General features: G+C 46.5%; 1 protein-coding gene across 5 annotated transcripts in view; it reads right to left on the bottom strand.

Moving 5' to 3' along the window:
* SARDH (sarcosine dehydrogenase) overlaps window positions 1-24,946 on the bottom strand; it is a 119,225-nt gene that overhangs the window by 29,242 nt on the left and 65,037 nt on the right. For all 5 annotated transcript variants that reach the window (XR_003858071.1, XR_003858072.1, XR_003858073.1 and 2 more), the window contains exons 12-16: window positions 20,006-20,089; window positions 10,780-10,893; window positions 8,944-9,082; window positions 6,339-6,452; window positions 5,507-5,654 (exon numbers count right to left, since the gene is read on the bottom strand). Coding sequence is in view for 2 of the 5 variants with exons in the window: in XM_029611035.1 (XP_029466895.1) it covers window positions 5,507-5,654; window positions 6,339-6,452; window positions 8,944-9,082; window positions 10,780-10,893; window positions 20,006-20,089 (599 nt within the window). In the remaining 3 variants the exon portion in view is untranslated. The remainder of the gene's footprint in view (window positions 1-5,506; window positions 5,655-6,338; window positions 6,453-8,943; window positions 9,083-10,779; window positions 10,894-20,005; window positions 20,090-24,946) is intronic.

Genomic DNA, 24,946 nt, shown 5'->3' on the forward strand with positions numbered 1-24,946 from the left:
AATGGCGCCGGTCGTACGGCAACACGAATCGACTGCAGGAGGTCGTTCCGGACCCCTGCTGGACTTTTGGCAAGTCTTGTGGGGGTCAGGCCCCCCCAAGCTGGCCAAAAGTCTCTGGGGGTCCAGCGGGGGACTGGGAGCGATCTCCTACCTGTGAATCGTTTTTCCGTACGGAAAAACGATTCGACTGCAGGAGGTCGTTCCGGACCCCCGCTGGACTTTTGGCAAGCCTTGTGGGGGTCAGGAGGCCCCCCCAAGCTGGTCAAAAGTCCCTGGGGGTCCAGCGGGGGTCCAGGAGCGATCTCCTATGCTCCTGACGTCGGGGGACAAAAAAACAAAATGGCGCCGGCCTGTCATATGACAGGTCAAAGGTAGCGCCGGCGCCATTTTGTTTCTACAACGCACGGAGGTCCGAGGTCCGAGAGTAAAAGATCACACCTGGACCCTTCCTCTGGACCCCAGGTAATTTAAGGCATTTTGGGGGGGTTCGGGAGGGTGGGGGATTTATTTTAAAGGGTCGGGGTGGGTTTTAGGGTTGTTTTAGTGTGCCGGTTTTCCCGCCCTCCCCCCCCACTGGACCCCAGGTAATTTAAGGCATTTTGGGGGGGTTCGGGAGGGTGGGGGATTTATTTTAAAGGGTCGGGTGGGTTTTAGGGATTTTTAGTGTGCCGGTTTTCGATTTACACGATATTTAAAAAACCCAAACTGCGACGATCCGATTCCCTCCCCCTCCCAGCCGAAATCGATCGTTAAGATGATCGATCACACGATTCACATCTCTAGTGATTGATAAATTTTAAATTAAGTAAAGGTCTCCCTCCAAAAACAAGGCCTCTTCACATCTCTGAGCCACATACGCAAGTGCCTTTTTTCAGACATCAAGTTTTAATAAAGGTGACATCTGAAGGTATCATTTGATGCACTTTTGTATCATTTTCATGGAGGTACAGGAAAAGTGTCACAAACTGCGATGAATCCAAGACACCACGCAGGCAATAAACCTCTGGGAAATAGGAAGAAATGGCAGCTCTTTGGTGCTACAGCAAATGAAGGTTGACCTCTGATATAAAGAGGAATTAAGACAGTGCACCTCAGTTTGTTTTCTCTTTTCACACATAGTTATTCTGTAAATAAAAACACATAGTTTGGTGGCACCAGAGATTTACAGATTTATTGATGCACAAAGGTGGAGGAATGGCATAGTGGTTAGAGCCGTATAAGGTACATACACTGGGTAGTGTTCGTTATATTACAATACATGTTAAAGATTTATACATGCTGACCTGTTGTGCACTCTCGATGCGAATGTTTTTAAATGAGTGAGTGAGAGTGTGTGTGATGTTTTATCTTTGGACACATTGTGAAGTTAATATTTTGTGAATATAAATAAAAACATTAAACTTTCCTCTTTTTGGATTATGTGATATAGTGGTTAGAGCAGCAGGCTGAGAGCCAGGGAAATCAGGGTTCAAATCCAACTTTTCCCATTGATACCCCATGTGACCTTGGGCAAATCACTTCACCCTCCATTGCCGCAGGTACCGTACCTAAATTGAGCTTGTGTTTGGAAAAGTGAGTAATTAAATCCCAGATCCAAATCCAAAACCCTGTCCAGGGCAATAGTCCACATTCTCAGATGCAGATGGCCATGAAAGTTTCTATCTCAATAAATCTGTTTGCTTCAACAGATTAACCTGGTTTACCCCTCTGGAAGTTTTACTCTATAAATGCTGTTACAGAAAGCACCGCCCCCCGCCTCCTCCATGAACTCAGAGACAGGGAGCTGGTAGTAAGAGGGAGAAAGTCTGGGGATTGCCTAGGAAGATCTCTAGTCACTGTCCTTGAGTAGTTGCTGAAGGACTGCATTAGACTTTTCAGCTTCTTCTACCTGCAATAGTGCCACCTTCATTTTAAACTTAGGAAGCCACCCTGCCATCCTTCTGTTTACCCTTTCAAATTGGAATTGGCCCATAACTAGGAAATTCATCTTGAAAACAACACAAAATCCTCCCTCCCACCCCTCGATAATTAAGCAGCACATCAGATGGTGAATGTGTGCGGCAGGGCCCAGTCCTACTCTAGAAAAAAGAAGTTAAAAAGGAATAGGGAAGACTTTTCATAGAAAAAGAGAAAGGGATGAGGAAGTGGTTTTTATTTATTTATTTAACAACTTTTAATATACCGACGTTCGTGAGGCACATCACGCCGGTTTACAAGTAACTCAGTTAAAGGAGGAAATTACAATGAAACAGGGGGCCGGGGGATGGGAGCAGGCCAGAAAGGGGGGGGGGGGGGGGTAAGGGAGACAGGAAGGAGAGAGGGAAAGATAGGTAGCATGAGTGAGAGTATAAAAAACAACCGTTAACATAAGAAAATAAAAGGAACTTATTTACAGAAAAAGGAATATTTACATTAGTGACAATTAGCATAGGATTGATTATATCGGACTAAATTGAACAATTTTGAAAAATTATAGGAAGATAAAAGGGGAAGGGCGGGCAAGGAGAGGCGAAAGGGAAAGCCTTGGGAGGGGGGGAAAAGCCTAAGGAGGGGGGAAAAGAAGGCTTAAGGAGGGGGAAAAAAGGGAAAAAAGGGAAAGCCTTAGGAAGGGGGGGGGGGGGGGAAAGGGCGGGTAGGGGTGGGGGGGATGGAGGCTGGGAGTCTGAGTGGGGGGGGGGGGATTATGTGGGAATGTATAGGTTTGGTTGGTTTCGGGGTAGATTAAGTGGAAATGTTTAGGTTTGGTTGGTTTCCGGGTAGGCCTTTCTGAAAAGCCACGTTTTTATGCCTTTTTTGAAGGTGGCCAGGCAGGGTTCAAGGCGGAGAAAGGTAGGGAGAGTATTCCAGAGTGAAGGGCCCGCTATGGTAAAGGCCCTTTCTCTCGTGGAGGTGAGATGGGCGATTTTGAGGGAGGGGGTATGTAGGGTACCTGCGTGGGAGGATCTGGTAGGACGGTTGGTTATGCGGAAGTGGGGTGAGTCCTTGAGCCAGGGGTTGGGTTTGTAGAGGAGGTTGTGTAGTATGGTGAGGGTTTTATACTGTATACGGAAAGAAATGGGTAACCAGTGAAGGTCCTTCAGTATGGGGGTGATGTGGTCTCTTTTTCGTGTGTTCGTTAGGATTCTTGCCATGGCGTTCTGCAGGATTTGTAGGGGTTTGATGGTCGACTCTGGAAGGCCAAGGAGGAGGGAATTGCAGTAATCCACTTTGGAAAGGATAGTGGTCTGCAAGACTAGACGGAAATCTTGTGTGTGGAGTAGTGGTTTTAGCTTTTTCATGATGTGAAGCTTGTAAAAGCCTCCCTTAAGAAGGGATTTAATGTGGGCTTTGAAATCGAGGCGCTGGTCAAGTTCGATGCCAAGGTCTCTGACAGTTGGAGATGAGACGTGGGGGGAGGATGTAATATTGGGGAGGGTAAGTTCAGGTTGATTAGATATTATGAGTATCTCAGTTTTAGAAGCATTGAGGGCAAGGTGGAGGTTGGAGAGGAGAGAATTGATGGATGTGAGATAGGAGTCCCATAGTTGAAGGGTTTCATTTAGAGTATTTTGGATAGGAATGAGGATTTGAACGTCGTCGGCATATAAGAAAAAGTTCAATCCTAGGTCAGAGAGCAGGTGGCAGAGGGGCAGTATATAAATATTGAACAGAGTAGAAGAGAGTGAGGACCCCTGAGGAACTCCTTGTGTGAGGGGGATGTGAGAAGACTCAGCTTTGTCAATTTTTACTATGTATTCTCTATTGGCGAGGTATGAGGAGAACCAAGATAAGGCAGTGCCTGCGATGCCTATTTCTGCTAGTAGGGAAAGTAGGATTTGGTGATTGACTGTATCGAAGGCAGCTGAGATATCAAGGATTGCGAGGAGAAAGGATGTCCCTTGGCCCATACCTATGAGTATGGTGTTGGTGATTGCTAGCAGGAGATTTTCTGTGTTACGCTCCTTGCGGAACCCAAATTGGGATGGATGTAAAATGTGGTGGTCCTCGAGGAAGTCTGAAATTTGGGAATTGACTACCTTCTCAAGTACTTTGGCAATCAGGGGGAGGTTGGATATAGGACGATAGTTTGCTGGGTCAGAGGGGTTGAGGGATGGTTTTTTGAGGAGGGGTTTGACGACCGCAATTTTGAGTGGGTCTGGGACCATGCCCGATGCTAACGAGCAGTTTATTATGTCAGCTAAGGATTTAGCAATAGAGGTGGGAATAGAGAGGAGGGTTTTTGTGGGGATAGTGTCTGCTATATGGGATGCTGGTTTTATCTTTTTTAGGATAGACACTATATCTGATGTGGATGTAAGGTCTAGTGATTTCAGCATTGGGCCATTGTGGATAGGGAGCAAAGGGGTATGGATAGGCGTAGGGAGGAAGCGCTTGATGATGTTTGCAATTTTATTGTGGAAATACTTTGCGAGCTCTTCACATTTTTCCATGGGGTTGCTTTCATGGGGTGTGGGAAGGGAGGGCTTTGTGAGATCAGCAACATAGGAAAAGAGGGCACTTGAATTAAATTGATAGTCATGGATTCTAGCTGAATAGAAGTCACGTTTGGCTTTGAGGGTGGCTTGACGGTAGTTGTGTAGGGTCTGTTTGTATTTTGTAGTGTGTGTGTGTGTGGGTAGCCGACGCCAGATTCGCTCCTTGGATCTAAGGGTCTGCTTGAGTATTTTTAGATCATTGTTGTACCATGGTTTTTTATCTTTCTGGGGGGGGATTTCTTTGTGGATCAAAGGGCATAATTCCTCGGCTATGGTGGAGGTGATATTATTCCAAGAGTGGAGGGCTGCATCCGGACTTGAAAGGTCTAGGGTCTTGGTGGCTGTTTCGATCGCTTGGGATATGGCCTCAGGGGGGCAGGGTCTTCGAAAGGTGATCGTTTTTTTTTGTGTGTGTGGGGTACAGGGGCGGGTGTTGAGTGTGCAGGTGGTATTAATGATATAGTGGTCGGACCAAGGGACAGGGGTGGCAATGGGGGAGTTGGGAATTGAGATGTGGGAATTGACAAAGATAAGGTCAAGGGTGTGACCTGCTTTGTGCGTCGGGGTAGTAATAGTCTGTTTGAATCCTAGTGCTGAGAGGGAGATCAGGAGGGCATCACAGGCAGAGGATTTGGGGTTAGCATCCATGTGGAGGTTGAAGTCTCCGAGGATAATTGCAGGGATATCAGGCTTGATATTGTCTACAAGGAGCTCAATAAGAGGAGAGGGGTCATGCTCCAGAAGGCCAGGGGGGGCATAAATGAGGCAGACTTGAAGGGTGTTGGATTTGAGTAACCCAATTTCCAGTTTGGGGGGTGGGGAGGTGGGTTGGAGTTTAAGGTTAAGGTGTTTTTTAGTGGCCAGGAGTAGCCCTCCACCTCGTTTCTTGGGTCTGGGGATAGAAATAATGTCGTAGGTTTGGTGGGGTAACTGGTTAAGGTTTGTGATTATTATAATAAAGCTTAGACTAGACATCTAGGGAAGAGGCGTTCCCCCCTTCCCCCCGTTTATTTTCCCATATCATGGCTCACCTCGCAGGCCCTTGGATACTGATCATGCCCAAGTCATCAGAACAGTCAATCAATGAGCACCGGAAACGCTGGTTCTGCAGCACATTGCTGATGTGACACCAGTTGTGTTGGGCAACTGCTCCCCCAATAGCCAAATAATAGCCATCCCCTGGAAGAAGAAACAAGAGGCATACAATGACAGCAGGGATCCAGTGACTAAGGTAAAAAAAAAAAAAAAAAAGTTTATAGGGACCACAGTGAACACAAAGTTGCCCGACAAAAAAGGGTGCTGTGTCTCACAAAGCTGCCCACCCTTCCTCCTGCTTCTCTCTGAGATAAAGGGGAAGACAGCTCCCCCGCCCCCATTCCCTATCCTGCTTTAACGTAATTGCTGCCTGATTTCTGGATACACTGCTTCAGCAAGCACACCTGACCAGATCAACAACAATTAAAAAAGATTAAACACTAGTTTGTGGTATTTATCTGTTTTATCACATGTATACAGCTTCACTTCAGCACAATTCTGTTCATCCCATTATGTGCCCTGTGATCAGCTCTCTATTGTCCCTGTTCTTCCTCACCGGGGGCCGGCCAAAAGCTGCAAGAGGTCACATGTGCCTGTAAACCACTTTCACCAGAAAGCATCCCCAACCCCCCCGGATAACCCTGACAGGCCGGAAGCCCCAGCATCCCCAGGCAGAGCAAAAAGCAGGAACCACGTCACACCAGGTGCTTCAGGACGGAGAGAAAAAAAAACCCACACACAGCAACTAAACCAGTAGCCTAGCAACTGAAGAGAAGAAGTGATGGCTTGGGTTACACTCAGGTGAAAATAATCCTGATTTTATTTTACCTTCAAACTTTGGAGCCAGTACAGATGTCTGGATTCCAGGGTCAATGCAACTGACAGTAAGGTCGCTCTCTGTGCCGCCACGCTGGTTTAACATGCACGTGTAAACAGTAGAGCCTACGGAAATGAAGGAAAGCAGCACCTCCCAATCTTATCATCCAAACTGTTCCTTGGTGAACAGGTTAAATCACATTGATTTTTTTTTTTTTTTTTTTAACAATCTCACTGTATTTTTCATTTTTATCTAGCATATTCCTTCTACTATTTTTTGGGTTGTAGCTCAACTGGAAGTAGGGCTGGGACTGAGCTCCAGGAGGTTTCATTCACAACTACCTGATGATTTTTTTCCCCAATCTTATATGCCCTCCTTCAACTTCACTTCAGTCCAGTCACTGAAGTGATGATCACTGGCCAGGGGCCACACACTAGGGCTCCCTCCAGAAAACTGCAATCATGGGCCCTAAATCCAACCACTAGGTGTCACCATTGCAAAATGACTGGGATGCCTCCACAGCATCCACATCTGACCGAGGGAGCAGAAGACCTGAGCTAAGACTCAAACCCAGCAAATTCTGCATGGTAGTGTGCAGCACTGCCTTTAATGCCACCAAGCTAACTCCACCTAGTGTTTTAATAATTAAAGGGGTGCCAGCAGCTCTGCTTTTTTTTTTTTTTAATTGTAATTTTGGCCTGGCAGTTTCCTCCCGTTCCTTTGGGTTTCCAGCTCAATTGGAACCGGCCTCTGTTGCGCTGTGGACCCAATGAGCCTTCAATCACTACTACCCAGGGATTTTATTTCCCATTTATATTCCATTAGCTCAACAAAAACAAGTGTTTACCAACCAATGTGCTTTCACACATGATCACGTATATGTACCATGAAAAAAACTCATCACTGCCTGATGCTTATATCCAGGCTAGCCCTTGGGCTCTGCTCTCAGCACCTCACACCAACAGGAGGCACAGTGGTGACTTTTAAAAGTGTAGGAGCTCCTTTCTGAAAACGTGTGTAATCATGCATGCCTCTTCTTCCAAGCTACAGAATGAGCGCTAGAGTGTGGTAATTAATGAGCAGCAAGCAGGGCACAGATAGCTGGGACCTGCTTTGTTCAGCACACATGTTGCACACAGTGCTATCTCATTTTTGATTCCTTCTAGCCTCTCATCCCGAGGCTGAGTGAAACGGGAAGAGTGTGCACTGAGCACTGGATGTAACTCACTTTCAGGTCAATACAGTAAAGTGCGGCCGCGGTTACCCCGCTCCTAACCCGCTTTCTACTCACTTTCCGGCCGTGTTAGCCCTTCCTGCGATACACAATCCCCTTTAACCGATTCTTACCGCCTCTTTAAATCACCGGGTAACCCCTTCCGCCCGCGGCATGTATATTAGATGTAAACGATCGAATTAGCTATTCCCTCCCATACAGTAACGTGCACCCCGACTATCGCTTTTTTACCCTGCCGTTTTGAGTGTTGGAAGCAGTAGTAGTGAAGGAGCTCTGGGGGCCTCAGGCAGCAGCCAAGGTAACTATTAGAGCTGTCTATGTGCATTACACTGGCTTCTCCCTTCTCTTGCATTTGTATGGTCCATTGTGAAGGGTTCATGTGCATCTTCACCCCCTTTCTCCCTTTGTTTAAAATTTGGATAGAGACTGGTGGGGCTTTCCATGCGTTTCTCGCTCTTCTATTGGCCTTATAACTCCTCCCCATGTCTGCACTACCTGTTCTGCGGAGGATGAGTGTGCCACACAACATTTTTGTTAATGTAGCTGTACCTTGGGGCATGAAAAGGTTGGGAAACACTGTGACAGTGAATCAAAATAGTATAAAATATATTTTAAAAAAAATCACAATTAACATACAAAACAAACACCACAAACAGTAAAAATCTTATTAGCTCTCACCACTTCGTCTCCTACATTAAATAAAATTAATCTCTTATTCTCTAAAACTCTATAAAATAAGCTCCATATCCCTATGTTATATCCCCTCCCAACTACTTTCATCCAGTAATTGCAATGAGTGTCCTCAGCCAGTGGCCATGCACCAGGGCTCCTTCTGGAACTATGAAATCATGGGCCCTAAATTCAGCTTCAGTGACTGGGACTCCCTTCTCACAGGGGCTGTGAACATGCCTCTGCTGCATGCCTAACCCTGGCTGACCAGGGAGAGCCAAATCTTGGCCCAGAAGATAAAAAGTTAGCTCATCTGCATGGCAGAACATTATCTGGACAAAAAAAAAGTAAAGATGTTGACATCTGTGAATCTAACACTGCAATTCTGGAGTAGATTTTGCCCAATGTCTCAAAGGGGCTCCAAATAGAATACAGCTGTGAACAGATGCCATAAAACGTAAGAATGAAGAATATAGTAATTATAGATCAACTTGAAATTACTATCCCATTCAAAGGGGTTACAAGATTAGGTATAAGGGATGGGCACTGAATGAGCCAGCACTCACTGGGGCAAAATCATTAGAAAAGATGTTTAAGTAATAAACATACAATATAAGTCTTTAATTAGCAATCAGCTCCCCTGATTCTGCAGCTGGGAGAAGTTACTGGAACCTCTGGATGTTAGCAGATCTGGGCTGGTCCAATGCACTCACCAATAGGTTTGTTGACATCAGCGCTAAACAGCCAATTAGCTGCTTTCCTGGCATCTGGCCCGACCAGGTAGAATTTGCCAAAGTAGGACATGTTGAAGACAGCGACTGCATTTCGGCATGTTAAGCATTCTCTCCGGATCTAAAGAAAGAAAGAAAAAAAACAACCCCAGAAAGGAGGAGGGCCCCCAGCTTCAAGTTTGACACAAGAATCACAAAGGGGAGCACTGACAAAAAAATAAAGCAAGAAAAATCCCAGCATCTGACTCATCTGGAACTTTCATATAGGTTTACAAATGAACATTTCCCACATAAGCACTTTTCATATTGCAGAGAGCTAATCATCTCTGCCTTCTGCTCATCAGAGTAACAATGTGCCTTTCAGGTGCCGATGCCTTGCTGTCAGTTCAGCTGTCATGGCTTTCTTCCCGCCAGTCGTCCTCACCCACCTTCCCGCTCCACCTCCCAGGATTTATACACTGACTGATCAGGGGATCTCTTCGTTTTCTTTGGGAAACTGAGAGCAGCTCTAGTGAAACGCAAATGACAATAATCACAAAGCATTTGCCTTTATATATCTCGCTCTATATCTCTCTCTCTATATATATATAGATATATATTTTAATTTATAAAGGCATGTTTTGTCATCGCACAGTACATGCATTAGTGAAGACTGACAGAGGAACAGATGTATCAAAGATTTCCTCCAAAACAAAATGTTTTTCTAGATTTTAGCAATAAAAATATCCCAAAATTTTCAACGGGGAAAATGCCAGGCCAAAACTGGAGGAAAAATTTGCAGCAGTGCAAAAAGCTTAGATACATTAAAGCGGAACAAGCATAGATGAGAACATTTTAGAGAAACACCTGCAGGTTAAAAGCATTCAGAGAGGGCAGCCATTTGACCAAATCCATACCATGGGGCACTGATCTAAGTGTAAAGCAGCTGAGGAACACAAGGGAAAGAGTAGAAATGGGCCACTTTCATTGGTCACAAGACAGCACAATCTTTTCTGTGTTTTTGCATGCTAGCGCAATATAATGAACGCACCCCCCAGCAGTAAAATGCTAACAGGAAAGACTATAAGTAGCTAGGAGAAAGAGGCAATTCCAGCAAATTACATCCATGCGTGGAACAAGGCTCGCCCCTCCAGCACCAAAGAGATAGTGAGGAACCACAGATAAAGGTCCCCAGAGGTTAGCAACACTTCCTTACTCAGGACCTGGTGCAGAGCAGAAAGAAAGTTTTACATTGTCAGCCCTGCTACACTTTTTTTTCCAGTTCAGTATCTTGCTGCAATTTCTAACAGATCAGAAACAAAATGAAAAAAAAAAAAGTAAATAAAAAGTAGGAAGCTGAGAAAACATAAGCATGTCAAAAAAAATAGAGAATACCAGCTGGCCAGCCAGCCATGAGAAACCACCCACTTCTTTCCCCCACACAGCCCAATATAACTAATGCAACTTCTACAACAGCTGATGACAGACCAGAACAGGGACTGACTGCAACCTCCTTCCAGCCTTTAGGGCAGAGGTCCCGTCCCCCCCAAATCCGGTCCTCAAGGGCTGCCTGCAAACCAGTCGGGTTTTCAGAATTTCCAAATGGAGGCAAAGCATGGAGATCTCTCATGCAAAATGCAACTGTGCAAAGCCTGAAAACCAGACCGCTCTGCCACCCTTGTGGGCTGGGTTTGAGGAACTCGGATCTAGGGTGTACAGAACAGAAAACTTTCTCCAATTCAAAAACTGTAACATGAGCCGCCAAACACAAGTCAGCAAGGTAAAAGGTCCAGCGCATGAAGTCCATCCACCGTGGGCAGGATTCTGTCCTGGGCTTACCACATCGTGGTGTGGAGGGAAATCAAAGGTGTACTCTTTCCCCAACAGCTGGTTATACGTATAATCTTCATGAGCTTCATAACCGTAAGCACCATAGTAATCGTAGCTCAAAACCTGAAAATCAAGAAGAAATGGATTGAAATAAGTAACAACACCATGTGACATGGCTGGGGGAGAGGAGGAAGGCTTTCAGTACTGGAGCAGCAATTCGGCAGGGCACGACTGAGGTGCACTGGCAGGACCTGTTTGCAGGTCTCAGTACTGGAGCGGCAGTTCGGCAGGGCACGACCGAGCTGCACTGGCAGGACCTGTTTGCGGGTCTCAGTACTGGAGCGGCAGTTCGGCAGGGCACGACCGAGGTGCACTGCCAGGACCTGGACCTGTTTGCGGGTCTCAGTACTGGAGCGGCAGTTCGGCAGGGCACGACCGAGGTGCACTGGCAGGACCTGTTTGCAGGTCTCAGTACTGGAGCGGCAGTTCGGCAGGGCACGACCGAGCTGCACTGGCAAGACCTGTTTGCGGGTCTCAGTACTGGAGCGGCAGTTCGGCAGGGCACGACCGAGGTGCACTGCCAGGACCTGGACCTGTTTGCGGGTCTCAGTACTGGAGCGGCAGTTCGGCAGGGCACGACCGAGGTGCACTGGCAGGACCTGTTTGCGGGTCTCAGTACTGGAGCAGCAGGAGGTGCTGCACGTCAGAACCGAGATGCGGCTGTCTGTGGGGGCCCAGGACTAATTATGAGGGGTGCTGCAGGTAGGATTAGGCACACTGCCACAGCCTGCCAGTCACAGACCTCATTAAACTTGCATTTCAAAGCAAGAGGAAGACGGGAGAGAGGAGGCGGCCTCGTCTGCTTAAGGAAACCAAGTGACAGAGTTGATGTGCTACTTTTCACAGAGATAAAAATACAATGTCACAGAATATTTCAGGAGACATCTGCAGGGAAATTCTCTCGCTCTGGACTCACTGCAGGCTTCGGAAAGCAGCTTATTCCCTCCAAATCTCTGGCCTGCTCTCCTATTCAGCAGCCATATTTAGCACTGGGATTTAGGGCAGGGGGTCCCAGGATTTCATTTCTATGGATAAAAAGTCACGATGTGTTTCCTTTGTCTTTAGAGAATTCTTTGTATGTGAAAACAATGGAATAAAATGGATGTATCTGAGTGCAACTGGAAGCCACATCCACAAGCTATAAAACATAGGAAAAAAATGAATGCAAAAAAAGTAACAAAAGATGTATTTTAAATGCAGATGATACATTAGTACTTTTGTATAAATGACCATCTCAGGGTGCAAAAACAGAGGAAAATAATTTGGAAAAGTACACATTTTTCATAGTTTGTTGCATTATGTTTCTGTTCATATCCCAGATCAGTACAGACAAGTGGGTTTTGCATTCCTACCAGCAGATGGAGGCAGAAAATAAAAACTTTTCAGGCACTGCTACATAACTGAGAGTGCCACCTGCAGTCCCTCAGTATTTCTCTGTCTCCAGCAGAAGGTAGAGGTACAATCCTGCAGTATGGAGCTTTGAACTTAAAAAAAAAAAAAGAATTTGAATTAGAAGAAAAGATTTTCTAAGAGAGTGGCTCCTCGAGGTGTTAGGTTCCTTCGTGGGCCATCCCTTGTGTAGAGCAGAGCGAGCAGGGTTTTGGTTATCCCTGATCTGGCTTTCCCTCGCTCCGTGTCCACCTCACCCTCAGCATCCAGAAGCCTTTCCTTGTGTTTTGGTGGCTGTTGCTTTAAAGAAAAAAAATAGTAGCAAAGCAGCAGGGCTGATTGTGCACTGGGAGGCAGAGGCGCAGATGAGTGGGGATGCAAGCGATTCAACCACTGTGCTGGGTGCCGGGGCAACATCAGAGCTGATTAGTGAGCTGGCTGGGGATTTCTTAGCGGCAGAAGCCTATCTTTCCCGCTGACTGCAATATCACGGTGCCTCCAGCTGAGCACAGGAAACTGTGTCAGAGCTGCGGCCTGAGGCAATTGCGCCTCATTGCAGACTTGTTTTGCCCCCATTGTGCCTCCAGAGGGGTAGGGGGTTCCACAGGTGTCACTGGTGGCAGTTGCTCTACCCGGTTGTGTGGCCCTATACAGAAGAATCGGGGGGCGGGGGGGGGGGGGGGGAGAGAATGATGAAGAGATGCTGGATCAAGAGTTCAGTGGTACCAAGGACTTCTTCACAGATTTTGTCCTGCTCCTTCATAAAGCCTATTTAGCTAAAAAGGAAACAGGATCTAAGCGCTCTGCCCCTCAAAGGCCCAATGCTCGACTAAAAGGCCTAAAGCAGCTAGGCCGTCAGGGCCAGGGGGAATTCTTTGGCTTCTGTTCATCCCTCGCATGACAAGGATGACACCTTGGATGAAGCAGAAGGTCTGCAGGGAGGTCCGGGAGTTGATCTGGACAAGGATCCTGAAGACACATTAGCGGATACCAAACATGATCCTGAGGAGATCCCTTTCGAAGAGGGGGTACGATCTTAGGGTGGTGAGATTGTTCCGTAAGGAGGAACTGTGGCCACTAATTCCCCAGGTGTTGGAAGAGTTGGGGATCAAGGTCACACAGGAAGATTCAGACAATGAGGGAATGACTCCTGTCCTGGATGGACTACGGGGGCTGCCTAAGGTTTTTCCTTTACCAAAGAAAGAGAAGTTGGTCGACCTGGAGTGGGAATCTCCTGAGGTGGGCCTTAAGCTAGCCGGAGCTATGACTAAATTGTATCCCTTGTTGGACCAGACCTTGGAGCTTTGGAGGCTTCCTAAGGCAGATGTGGCGGTGTCAGCAGTGACCAAGACGACGACCATCCCAGTGGCGGGATTGGCCATGCTAAAAGATGTCCAAGATCGGAAGTTGGAGATTCTGTTGAAGAGGCTGTTTGAGGTCTCAGTGTTAAGCCTTTGTGCAGCAGTCTGCGGGAGCCTGATGCAGAGAGCCTGCTTGTGCTGGGTGCAGAAGGCACAGGAGAGGTCAGGGACTGAACAATTCCACACAGGCCTCCTGCTTGGAAATGGGAGTGGCCTATGGGGCGGATGCCCTATACAGCATGTCTGGACTTCCACCAGCCCTGAGACTCCTCCTGTGATTGCAAAATTGGTCGGCGGATGTATGGTCTAAAGTGCAGCTGTGTAACCTCCCTTTTAAAGGAAAGCTGTTGCTCTGAGAAGATCTGGAGCAGCTGATGAAGCAGCTTGAGCAGTCAAAAGGGAATAAGTTGCCTAAAGATAAGAAGACCAGCAAGAAGACTTTTCTGCTGCACGCTTGTTTTCGAGATCAAGGAAGTTTCGCTCCAACAGGAGTTCTATGCCTACAACATAAAAGCAAGGCTTGGAAAGGCAGCAGTCCTTTCAGGGGGTGCATAGACCTTCCCATGCAGCCAGGGGGCCAGAGCAGGTAAGGCTAGCCAATGAAGGCAGGCTGGTCCACTCCTCCTTGGAAATAATTGGAGGAAGACTATCTGTATTTTATGAGGATTGGACCAGGTTCATATCAGATCAATGAGTTCTGGAGGTGATAAGAAATGGCTATGCCTTAGAATTTTCACGCCTGATCAGAGAAGCCTATGTGGACTCACGTTGAGCTTCCCATGCCAAACAAGAGGTGGTGCATGACACATTACAGTGGCTACAGCACCTGAACACAATTGTTATGGTTCCCCCTCAAGAGCAGGGGACTAGGGAGGTACTCAGTATATTTCATGGTTCCCAAGAAAGAGGGGTCTTTTCGGCCCATCCTCGATCTACAGAAGGTCAATGCAGCACTGTGGGTGTTGCGCTTTCGTATGGAAACCCTGCGGACGGTGATAGTAGCGGTTCATTAGGGAGAGTTTCTAGCATCATTGGAGCTTCTGTGCTTGTTTGGCTGGTGAAACTAGCAAAATGTCACCTGGAATCGTCTCAGTTGTTGGAGTATCTGGGGGCTCAATTCGATACCTGCATTGGAAAAGTGTTTCTTACTGTGGAGAGGGTGCTCAAGTTGCAGGCTCAGATGCTTCAACTTCTGCGGTTTTCAATTCCCAGAGTATGGGACTATACGCTGGAGCTGGTTCCATGGGTGTTTGCTCACATGCGACCTCTCCAGAGGGCATTTTTATTCCATTGCAATCCACTCTTGGAAGAATTTCAGCTTTCTTTACACTTCGGGGGATGCCAGGTTCAGTCTGTCGTGGTGGCTGTCTCATCCCAATCTGGAGAAAGGGATGGACCAGGAGGTTCCGGACTGGGTCATAGTGACCACAGATGCCAGCCTCAGAGGTTGGGGGGGGCAGTAAGTCAAGGACAGATGGCCCAAGGTCAGGGGTTGCCAGTGGAAGCGTCTTGGAAAATCAACCGGTTGGAAACAAGGGCGGTTCACAAGGCGTTTCTCACCTTTCTTCCACTCATTCTGGGACAAACTTTGCAAATGTTCTCAGACAACACAACGACGGTGGTGTACATCAATCATCAAGGTAGATTGAAGAGTTGCCTTGTGGCTCAGAAGTTGTTTATCTGGGCGGAGAAGCACCCAGCAGGAATAGCGGCATCTCACGTGGTTGGATTGGACAATGTGCAGGTGGACTATCTCAGTAGACAGCAGCTGGCTCCAGGGCAGTGGGAGTTGTTTGCAGAGGCCTTTGCTCTTATCCAGGCCAGATGGGGCAGGCCACAGCTGGACCTCATGGCGGTTTGAGGGAATGCCAAGGCAGATTATTTTTCAGTTGCTGGAGGGAGGTCAGCTATGAGGGAAATCGATGCCCTGGTTCAGCCGTGGCCGACGAAGTTTCTGTTCTATGTGTTTCCTATGGCCTCTGATAGACTGGGTATTGCATCGCATCAAACATCATCCAGTCAGAGTGATCCTCATGGCACCAAAATGGTCACACCGGCCGTAGTTTGCAGATTAGATTCATCTCGCTATAGACGATCTTATTTACTTAGCTCATCTGCATGGGCTGTTATGACAGGATCCCATCTTTTCAGAGCAGGGTGGATAGCTTTTGTCTAGTGGCTTTGCATTTGAAAGGTGTCTGTTTCACTTGAAAGGGTACTCGGAGCTGGTGATTATGACTTTGCTTCAGGCTAGGAAGCCTTGCACTTCTTTGACTTATATCCGGGTTTGGAGAGTTTTGAAGAAAGGCTACAGCCATTGCAGGTAGATGTTCCTCAGGTCTTAGCCTTTTTGCAAAGCGGCTTAGAGAAGGGGCTGGCCTATAACTCCCTCCGAGTACAAATGGCAGCCTTAGGTTGTCTTCGAGGAAGCTGCAGGTGAGGCTGTTGGTGTCTCATCCGGATGTTGTGCATTTTCAGAAGGAGGCAAAGCATATGTGCCCACCGAGCTGGAGGACATGTCCAGAGTGGAAACTTATTCTCGTCCTTCGAGTTCTTTGTGGACCTCCCTTTGAACCGATGAGGGCATCTTTGAAGGATCTCACTCTGGTGAGCCATTTATTCGGCTAGGCGGATTTCAGAACTTCAAGTGTTATCATATAGAGACCCCTTCCTATGCATTTTGGAGGATGGGGTATTGTTACGTACTGCCCTTCCTTCTTGCTGAAGGTCATTTCCTCATTTTCTCAATTAGAAAGTGGAGATGTCGACTTTCCCGTATTTGACGTGTGATACTCTGCTTGTGAAATATTCTCTTGCAATATCTTAAGGTAATGAATGCTTTTCGGAGATCAGATCATCTCTCTGTTTTATTTAGTGGAGCAAAGAAGGAAATAAAGCTTCCAAGAGCACGATTGTGCAATGTTGAAGGAAGCAATATTTTCAGCCTACATCTGTAAGGGTTGATTGGTCCAAGAGGGGTTGCGGGCACAATCTATTGGGACACAGGCAACCTCCTGGGTGGAATGTCAGCTGGTATCTCCTCAGATTTGTCGAGCGGTGACATGGTCTTCACATCACACTTCTACCAAACATTACCGTCTAGATCAGAGCTTTCCAAACTTTTCATGTTGGTGACACACTTTTTAGACAAACATAATTTCGTGACACAGTAATTCAATCTACCAGCAAACCAGAAGTTAAAGGTTAAACAAACAAAATGTATTTCAACAATTTATGTATGTTTCCTTAAATATATACATAAATAAAATGTTTCACAACACAACCTATCTCATAATAAATATTTGCAGGCTTCCACTTCCTCCATGCTGATCTCGTACATTGTGAGATCGGCATAGAGAAAGTGCTACTCTTGCACATTCCCAAAGATTACATGTGCCAATCACTAAAAAGTAATTTTTTTTTTTACCTTTGCTGTCTGATCTTAGTTTTCTAATCGGTTGGTCACAGGCTTTTTTTTCCACCTTTCCTTTCTTGTTTTTTTTGCCAATTCCTTTTACAGGGTCTTTTTTTTCTATTTCTTTTCTCTCCATCTGTCTTCCCTCAAACACACAATCAGGTTCTCATTCTCACACGCTATCTCACACATTCTCACACACACAGGCTCTCACTCACATGCAATCTCATACATCCACAGCTCTCACTCTCACATGCCTCTCTCTCATACATACATACATACATACTGTCTCTCTCTCGTGCACATGCTGTCTCACTCTCACACACACAGGCTCTCTCACTCCTACATGCTCTCTTGCTCAAGCACAGGCTCTCACTGGCACATGCTGTCCCTCTGCACGGGTTGCCGAAGGAAGGGCTCTTCAGAGGCCCTGATCTTCCCTGGCCGTGACATGGGATCTGCAGCGGCCCTGCTATCAAGTTTCCTCCTCTTCTCGGGCTGCCGCGATGTGGGATCCCTAGCGGCCCTGCTATCGGGTTTCCTCCTCTTCTCGGGCCGTCGCGACGTGGGATCCGCAACGGCCCATTAATGCTGCTCTTCTTCTGTACGCAGCAGATGCTCCTCCTCCTTCCTGCCCACGCGGCTCCGGCAACGTTTTTCTTCCAGGGCTGCACAGGCAGGAAGGAGGAGGAGTGAACGTGACCCTTTTCTTCGGGCCGTGGTGATGTAAGCTCCACCACTGCCCGCCGATCTTCCTGCTATAGTTCCCTGCTTCCGCCGGCCCTGTGGACCGGGCGACACACCTCCACACTACAGGCGACACACTAATGTGTCCCGACACACACTTTGGAAAGCTCTGGTCTAGATGTTCGTGCGCCAGAATAGGCTGCATTTGGGGAATGTGTATTGCGCGCAGGTCTTTCAGGTTCCTTCTCAGTGTAGAGGGGCTTGGGTATATCCCACTTGTCTGGACTAATCTGGGGTATGAACAGGAAAGGAAAATTGGTTCTTAACTGCTAATTTTTGTTCCTGGAAATCCATAGATCAGTCCAGAAGCCAATCCCCTCGATTTTTCGAAAGACCTTCCTCGCTTCTGGATGTTGCTCATGCAGTTTTTAGTCAAATGCAGATTTACAAAGATTGACTTTCAAAGATTTGTGCATAGGTTATAAAATTAGAGTTACAAATTGTAATGACCTTTGTTATAAGAGAGGGGGCCCTAGTTTTAGGGGGCTCCAACTTTGAGTCTCTGCTCGCCCAGAATTATTCAAGTTTTTTTTGGATTGGACATCTTCGTTTGGGTACAGGTCAATACTGAAGGACTGTAGGTGGTACTCTCGATTATGTAGCAGTGCCTGAAAAGTTTTTATTCTCTACCTCCATCTGCTGGCAGGGATGCAAAACCCACTTGTCTGGACTGATCTGTGGTATTCCAGGAACAAAAATTAGCAGGTAAGAACCAACTTTCCTTTATTCTTAATATGTAACAAAATGATATGACATGAAGGAATAATATGATACTCTTCATGGGGTAATGTCTCCAAATGTTAATTTTGTGCACACCTTGATAGGCATGAACCACATTCTTATGTCAAGGTATGCCTTCCATGAAGTTCATAGGATGTAATATGCTGGAAGTTATGCTGATGACATCCAGCTGTGTGTTTTGAACCCAGTCTATTTGAGACCATAGCTCATCTTCAAGTGTGTGACCTAGCGATTAAAGACTTACTCCTAAGCAGTGAACTTATTCTGCTGGGTGAGTCAAGAATACCATTTATTAAAAGTTAATGTAGTAGTTGATTTGGATATTTGGTGGGATACTAGATTATCAATGACAGCTCAGATAAGATGTTAAAGTCAGCTTTTTTTAAACTTACAGTGAATAGTTGCATCACCGAATGTTTATTCTAGATCAGAAAGATCTTCACACGATAGTCTAATCTAGGATCTTGACTATTGTACAGACTTATGTGTTGAGCTCCCCAAGTTAAAACTGCAGGTCCTGCAGCTATTGCAGAATGCAGTGGCATGCCTTGTTACATGTTGCTCTTTGCATGTCCATATTTCGCCACATCTCTGTGCACTTCACTAGCTTTTCATGAAGCAGAGAATAAGATCCCTATGCTGGTTTTTAAGGTTTTAAATGGTGATGCCGATTTGATACACAAATATATGCCATCATGCCCACTGCATTCTTGCTCCCCACTCCCAGTCTTTTATTGGTTATACTCTTTCAAATTGGCTTGGCTTCAGGAGACCTATACATGAACCTTTTCCATCATTGGTCCAGCTTTCTGGAACTACTTCCCTTAATCGGTTTTTGACTTTTAAAATTTTCATAAACAGGTCAAAACATTTTATTTTGTTCATGCCTTCAGCTAAGGGTTTTATTTTGTTCTTTTTAGCTTATGAATATATGGTAGTCTAGTCTAATATTATTGCTATATGTTTATTGACTTGAAATCTGCCTAGAATTGATTATGATAGAATATAAAATATTTTAAATAAAAACAAATTTTTTAAAATTAGGCTTGTGGTGCCCAATCAAATTGGGATAATTTCTGTATTTTTCTGTCATGTTTCCTTGGTGTCTGATTGCAACATTTGGTACTTGAGGGTCTATCTCTCTCCCCATTAGTATTGTCTGGCATCCCATTATTCTCCAAAAAAAAAAATAATAATAATAATAATCTTGACTTAAAACTTTGTAAGTCAGAAAAAAAGAAGTAAAAAAGCTACAGATAGAAAAGCATGACAAGTAAACAGTATACAATTGGGATCCTTAATTATGCTCAGGATATATGCCTTGAAATCATTTTGGTAGGTTTCTTATTGCTATTTTTTTCAGTTAGAAAAGGGAATATTGCTCCTGGAAGAGCAATAAATATGCTCCTCCCTCACTATACTGAACACTTGTGTAAACCATAGGATTGAAGCTTTGTGGATCTACTTTCAGCCTAACACGAGCTATGGTTTTTGAGAGTATTTCTCCCACTCTGATGCTTACTGGAGCTGGTCCCTGGGGATTGAACCATCCGGGCCGTTCCCAGCCGTGTCTCTCCTGGAACACACAGCCCTGCTGGAGGAGCACCTAGTGAAGGGAATACAAGCACATTTGGATCAATTCATATTAAATTACTGCATGAGAATGTAAATGAAGCCTTAACACTATTCATCTATCCCAAGATTTAGAATGACAGGTGGGTGGGTGGTAGGGGGTTGTCTCCTCCACTCTCTCAGAAACAGCACTAGCCAGAGCCAGATTCTCTACTAAACACAAGCTGGCCATTCAAAGATCTGCATGGCTGCATCCCCTCTATATTGAATGCAGAACTGGATTCAAGGCAAGGCCAGAAAGGGCAACATCCAGATTGAATGTGTGCGGGTCCCAGAGCATCAACTATTATGAGCATTTCATCATCACTGGGGTCATAGAGGCACTGCACACTCCTCCTTACCCATTCCCATTCCATTCTCCTCACTCCCTATTTATGTAATACATCCCTCTTTACCCCTCCACACCCTTTCCTTACCTGTCCCTATCCCCCCAGTCCCTGTGTAACACATTCATCTTTACTCCTCCCTACTGTCTGTCCTCACCTGAACCTGTCCCTCCTCAGTTCCTACGTAAAATATCCCTCTTTATTCCTCCGCACACCTGTCCTTATTCTTTCACATTCCCTATCAGACCGATGCAATATTGGTGTGTGAAAAACAAGCGCTCATGATTGAGCGCCCACTTTCCTAACGTGCACTCACCCACCTCTCCCGGGCGCGTGATCGAATAGGGTAACACGCTGCCGTGTAAAAAAGGAGGCGCTAGGGAAAATTGTGTGTCCCTAGCGTTTCCTCGGCATCAGGCGCCCAGGAGTCTTGGCTGTCAGTGCAGGTCAGAAAAGGATGCTCCAGCATAATATACACGACCTGGACGAAGTATATTGTGCATGTATATTGGGTGTCCAGAAGTTTTTTCTCAAGACTATTTTTTGCACGATGCTGCTTTCTGTGGTTCCTCCTACTTTATATTGCAATAATACTAATAGGAGGAACCACAGAAAACAGGATTTTTGTTTTTTTTGGCTGAGCCCTTTTTACTGCTGCATGCCTTAATGCCATCTCCCAGATTGGCGTTAAATTTTCCGTGTTACAAAGAGCGCATTGACCATGTGGGAATTTTTTAAAATCTGCAGTAATAGCTAATAGTCTCATCTATATGGAATTTACATGTGATGAGCGCTATTAGCTATGTGCTGGTTTGGACATGCGTTTTGGATGTGCTGATCCCGGTATTGCATTGGACATAAGTCTAGCACATCTAAATCGCAGTCCAACCGTGCATTTAGCGGCGTGCTGACCTGATCACCCAATATTGCATTGGCCCATATGTGTGTAACATATCCCTCTTTACTACTCCCTACTGTCCCTGTCCCTCCCCACTCCCTATCTGTGTAAAGGAAAATTGATTCTTACCTACTAATTTTTGTTCCTGTAATACCACAGATCAAACCAGTCCAGTGGGTTATGCATCCCTTCCAGCAGATGGGGTCAGAGAACAAAACTTTGAGGCACCTCTACTTAACCCAGAATGCCACCTGCAGATCCTCAGTATTGACCTGTATCCAAGCCACAGACATAGTACGCTTTCACACAGACATAGGGAACTAAGGTTGAATACCCCTGAACTATAAACCTTGTTTGTCAAGAACCAAACAGGACAAGGAAGTGAATCCTGCCCACTCAAGTCCCCTCTAAGAGAAAACTCTTTACTAATCAGCAAAACTTTGGCAGGAAAATCATTCTTTCGGAATCAAATGGGAGAGCCTCTGGATTGATCTGTGGTATTACAGGAATGAAAATTAGAGATAAGAACTAATTTTCCTTTCCTGAACATACCCAGATCAGTCCAGACCAATGGGATGTACTCAAGCACCCCTAAACCGGGCGGGTCCTTAAAAGACCTATGCACAGGACACTCTCCCCAAAGGACGACTCATCTTGCACCCTGACATCCAAACGATAATGCCTGGTAAAGGTATGAATTGAGGTCCACATCACAGCCCTACAAATCTCCTGTGGTGACAGTAGCTGACACTCAAGCCAGGATGCAGCCTGCACCCTAGTGCAGTGTGCCCTCAACCTGACAGGGATCCGTCACCCCTTACAAATTAAGCCAAACAAATAGCCTCCTTAAGCTAATGAGATATGGTAGCCATAGAGGCCTTGTCCCCTTTCTTCAAACCACTGAAGAGAACAAACAGTTGATCTGAGCGACGAAACGCATTAGTATCTTCCAAATATCAAAGCAGAGTCTGCCGCACATCCAGAAAATGTAATTCTATATCCTGAGGAGAATCTTTCAACCACTCTGGAAAACCCAGGAGGTCTATGGCCTGATTAACATGAAAGACAGACACCACCTTAGGAACATAGGAAGGTATTGTTCTCAATGAGATTCCATCCCTGGAAATCCGCAAAAACGGTTCCTTACACGACAGAGCCTGAAGTTCAGATGTTCTTCAAGCTGAACAAACAGCTACCAAAAAGACCGCTTTCAGAGTCAAATCTTTCAGGGTTGCTCTTCTCAGAAACTGAAAGGGGGGTCCGCAGAAGTCATGAAGTATCAGGTTGAGACTCCAATCCAGACAAATCTTTCGCACTGGAGGATGTAACAGTTTAACCCCTTTGAGGAATCTTACTACATCTGGATGAGCAGACAGAGTCCTACCCTGAAACCTGCCTCTAGGCACTCCCAAGGCAGCCACCTGCACACAAAGCAAAGTTGTATGCCAAACCCTTGGACAACCCCTGCTGTAGAAATCCAGCACATGTAACACCTCCACAGTCAGAGGATCTAGATGATGCTGAAGACACCAAACTTCAAACAGTTTCCAGACCCTAACATACACCATAGAGGTTGCCAGTCTTCTGGACTGAAGAAGAGTGGAGATGACCTGTTCACAGTAACCCTTCAAGCGTAGTCTTTGCCTCTCAAAAGCCAAGCCATGAGACAAAAACGATCCTCCCGATCCAAAACATATAGGACCCTGATGCAACAAGTCTGGAAGATGAATCAGTCTGAGAGGTTCCACCACAAGCCACATCAGATCTGCGAACCACAGTCTCTGCGGCCACTCTGGAGTACCAGAACAATGGTCCCGGGATGCGACTCTATGCACCTGAGGACCCGATCTATGAGAGGCCAAGGAGAAAAGATGTACAGGAGGATTCCCATCGGCCAAGGGCATACCAGAGCATCAAGGCCCACCGAACCGAATTCCTTTTGCAAACTGAAGAATCTCTGTGTCTTTGAGTTGATTTGCATCGCCATAAGATCCAACTGGGGAGTGCCCCACCTCACACAGATGTGGTTCCATGCCCCTGGGGATAACTCCCATTCCTCAGGATCTAATTGTTACCTGCTGAGGAAGTCCACCTGCACATTGTCTATTCCCGCTACTTGCGATGTGGCCAGGCCTTCGAGATGACGCTCCACCCAGGCAAATAATCTCCAGGCCTCCAAAACCACTACATGACTTTGTGCTGCCCTGCCGACTGATATATGCCACAGCTGTTGCATTGTCCGAGATCACCCGAACCATGAGACCCCGAATCAGAGCCAGAAAAACCTCCAGGGCTCAACAGACTGCCCTTGTCTTGAGACGATTGATGGACCAGAACTTCTCCTCCAGCCGCCATAGACCTTGCACCGACTGGCCCAAGCACACCGCTCCCCAGCTGGAGAGGCTTGCATCCGTGGAAACCACCACCCAAATCTGGAGGCTCCAGATCCACCCCCTTCTCTAAACTGGGACGAGACAGCCACCACGAGAGACTGGACCTGGACTCCCGAAGCAGAAGCAAGGGAAAATGAAACGCCTCCTAGCAGGGATTTCACCTGGACAACAGTGCATCTGAAGTGGTCTCATGTGTGCAAATGCCCATGGTACCAAGTCCAACGTGGATGCGGACCCCAGTACCTTAAATAATCCCACACCTTGGGCACCTCCAGACGAAGACGACACTTCACCTGAGACTGCAACTTCGTCACCCGGTCCATTGCCAGGAAGACTGCCTCGCTGAGTGTCTAAATGGGCCCCTAAATAAACCAACGACTGAGTCGGTTCCAAGTGACTCTTCTGCACATTGATAACCCAGCCGAGAGACTGCAAGGTAAACATCACCCTTCGGAGAGACTTCTCACATTCCTCCATGGACTTCGCTTGAACCAACCAATTGTCCAGTTATAGGTGGACAAAAACTCCCTCCTTGCACAGAGTGGCCACCACCTCCACCATCACCTTGGTGAACGTGTGGGGCGCCATCGAAAAGCCGAGCAGAAGGGCTCTGAACTGAAAGTGTTGATTCAACACCTTGAAGTGAAGAAACTTCTAATGTTCCTGCCAAATGGGGATGTGCAGGTATGTTCCCGTCAAGTCTAGAGAGGCTAGAAACTCTCCTTTGTGAACTGCTGCCATCATGGTACGCAGCGTCTCCATGTGAAAGCACGAGACTCGAAGGAATCAGTTCACCTTCTGCAAATCAAGAATGGGATGAAAGGAGCCCTCTTTATTTGGCACAACAAAGTAAACGGAATACCCTCCCTGTCCTTGCTCCTCCAGAGGGACGGGAACAATGGCCTTTAAGGCGAGCAACCTCTGCAGCATCCCCAACACTGCCTCCCACCTGACGCATGAGACTACATGGGACTTTACAAAGGCCTCCTGAAAGCGGGCACAAAAAATCTAGAGCATAGCCCTCTCAGATAACCTCCAGTACCCAATGGTCCAAGGTAATCTTTTCCCACTCCTCATAAAAGCTGGACAATCTTCCTCCTATAGCTTCTATGGAGAAGAGGGGACCACTGGCTTCATTGGGGTGATTTTCCACTCCCAGTGCCCTGCCCGATCTGAGAATTCCATGAAGGCACTGTTGACACTTGCTGCCCTGT

This window comes from Rhinatrema bivittatum, chromosome 8 (genome assembly GCF_901001135.1).
Source record: "Rhinatrema bivittatum chromosome 8, aRhiBiv1.1, whole genome shotgun sequence".
NCBI classification, from domain to species: domain Eukaryota; kingdom Metazoa; phylum Chordata; class Amphibia; order Gymnophiona; family Rhinatrematidae; genus Rhinatrema; species Rhinatrema bivittatum.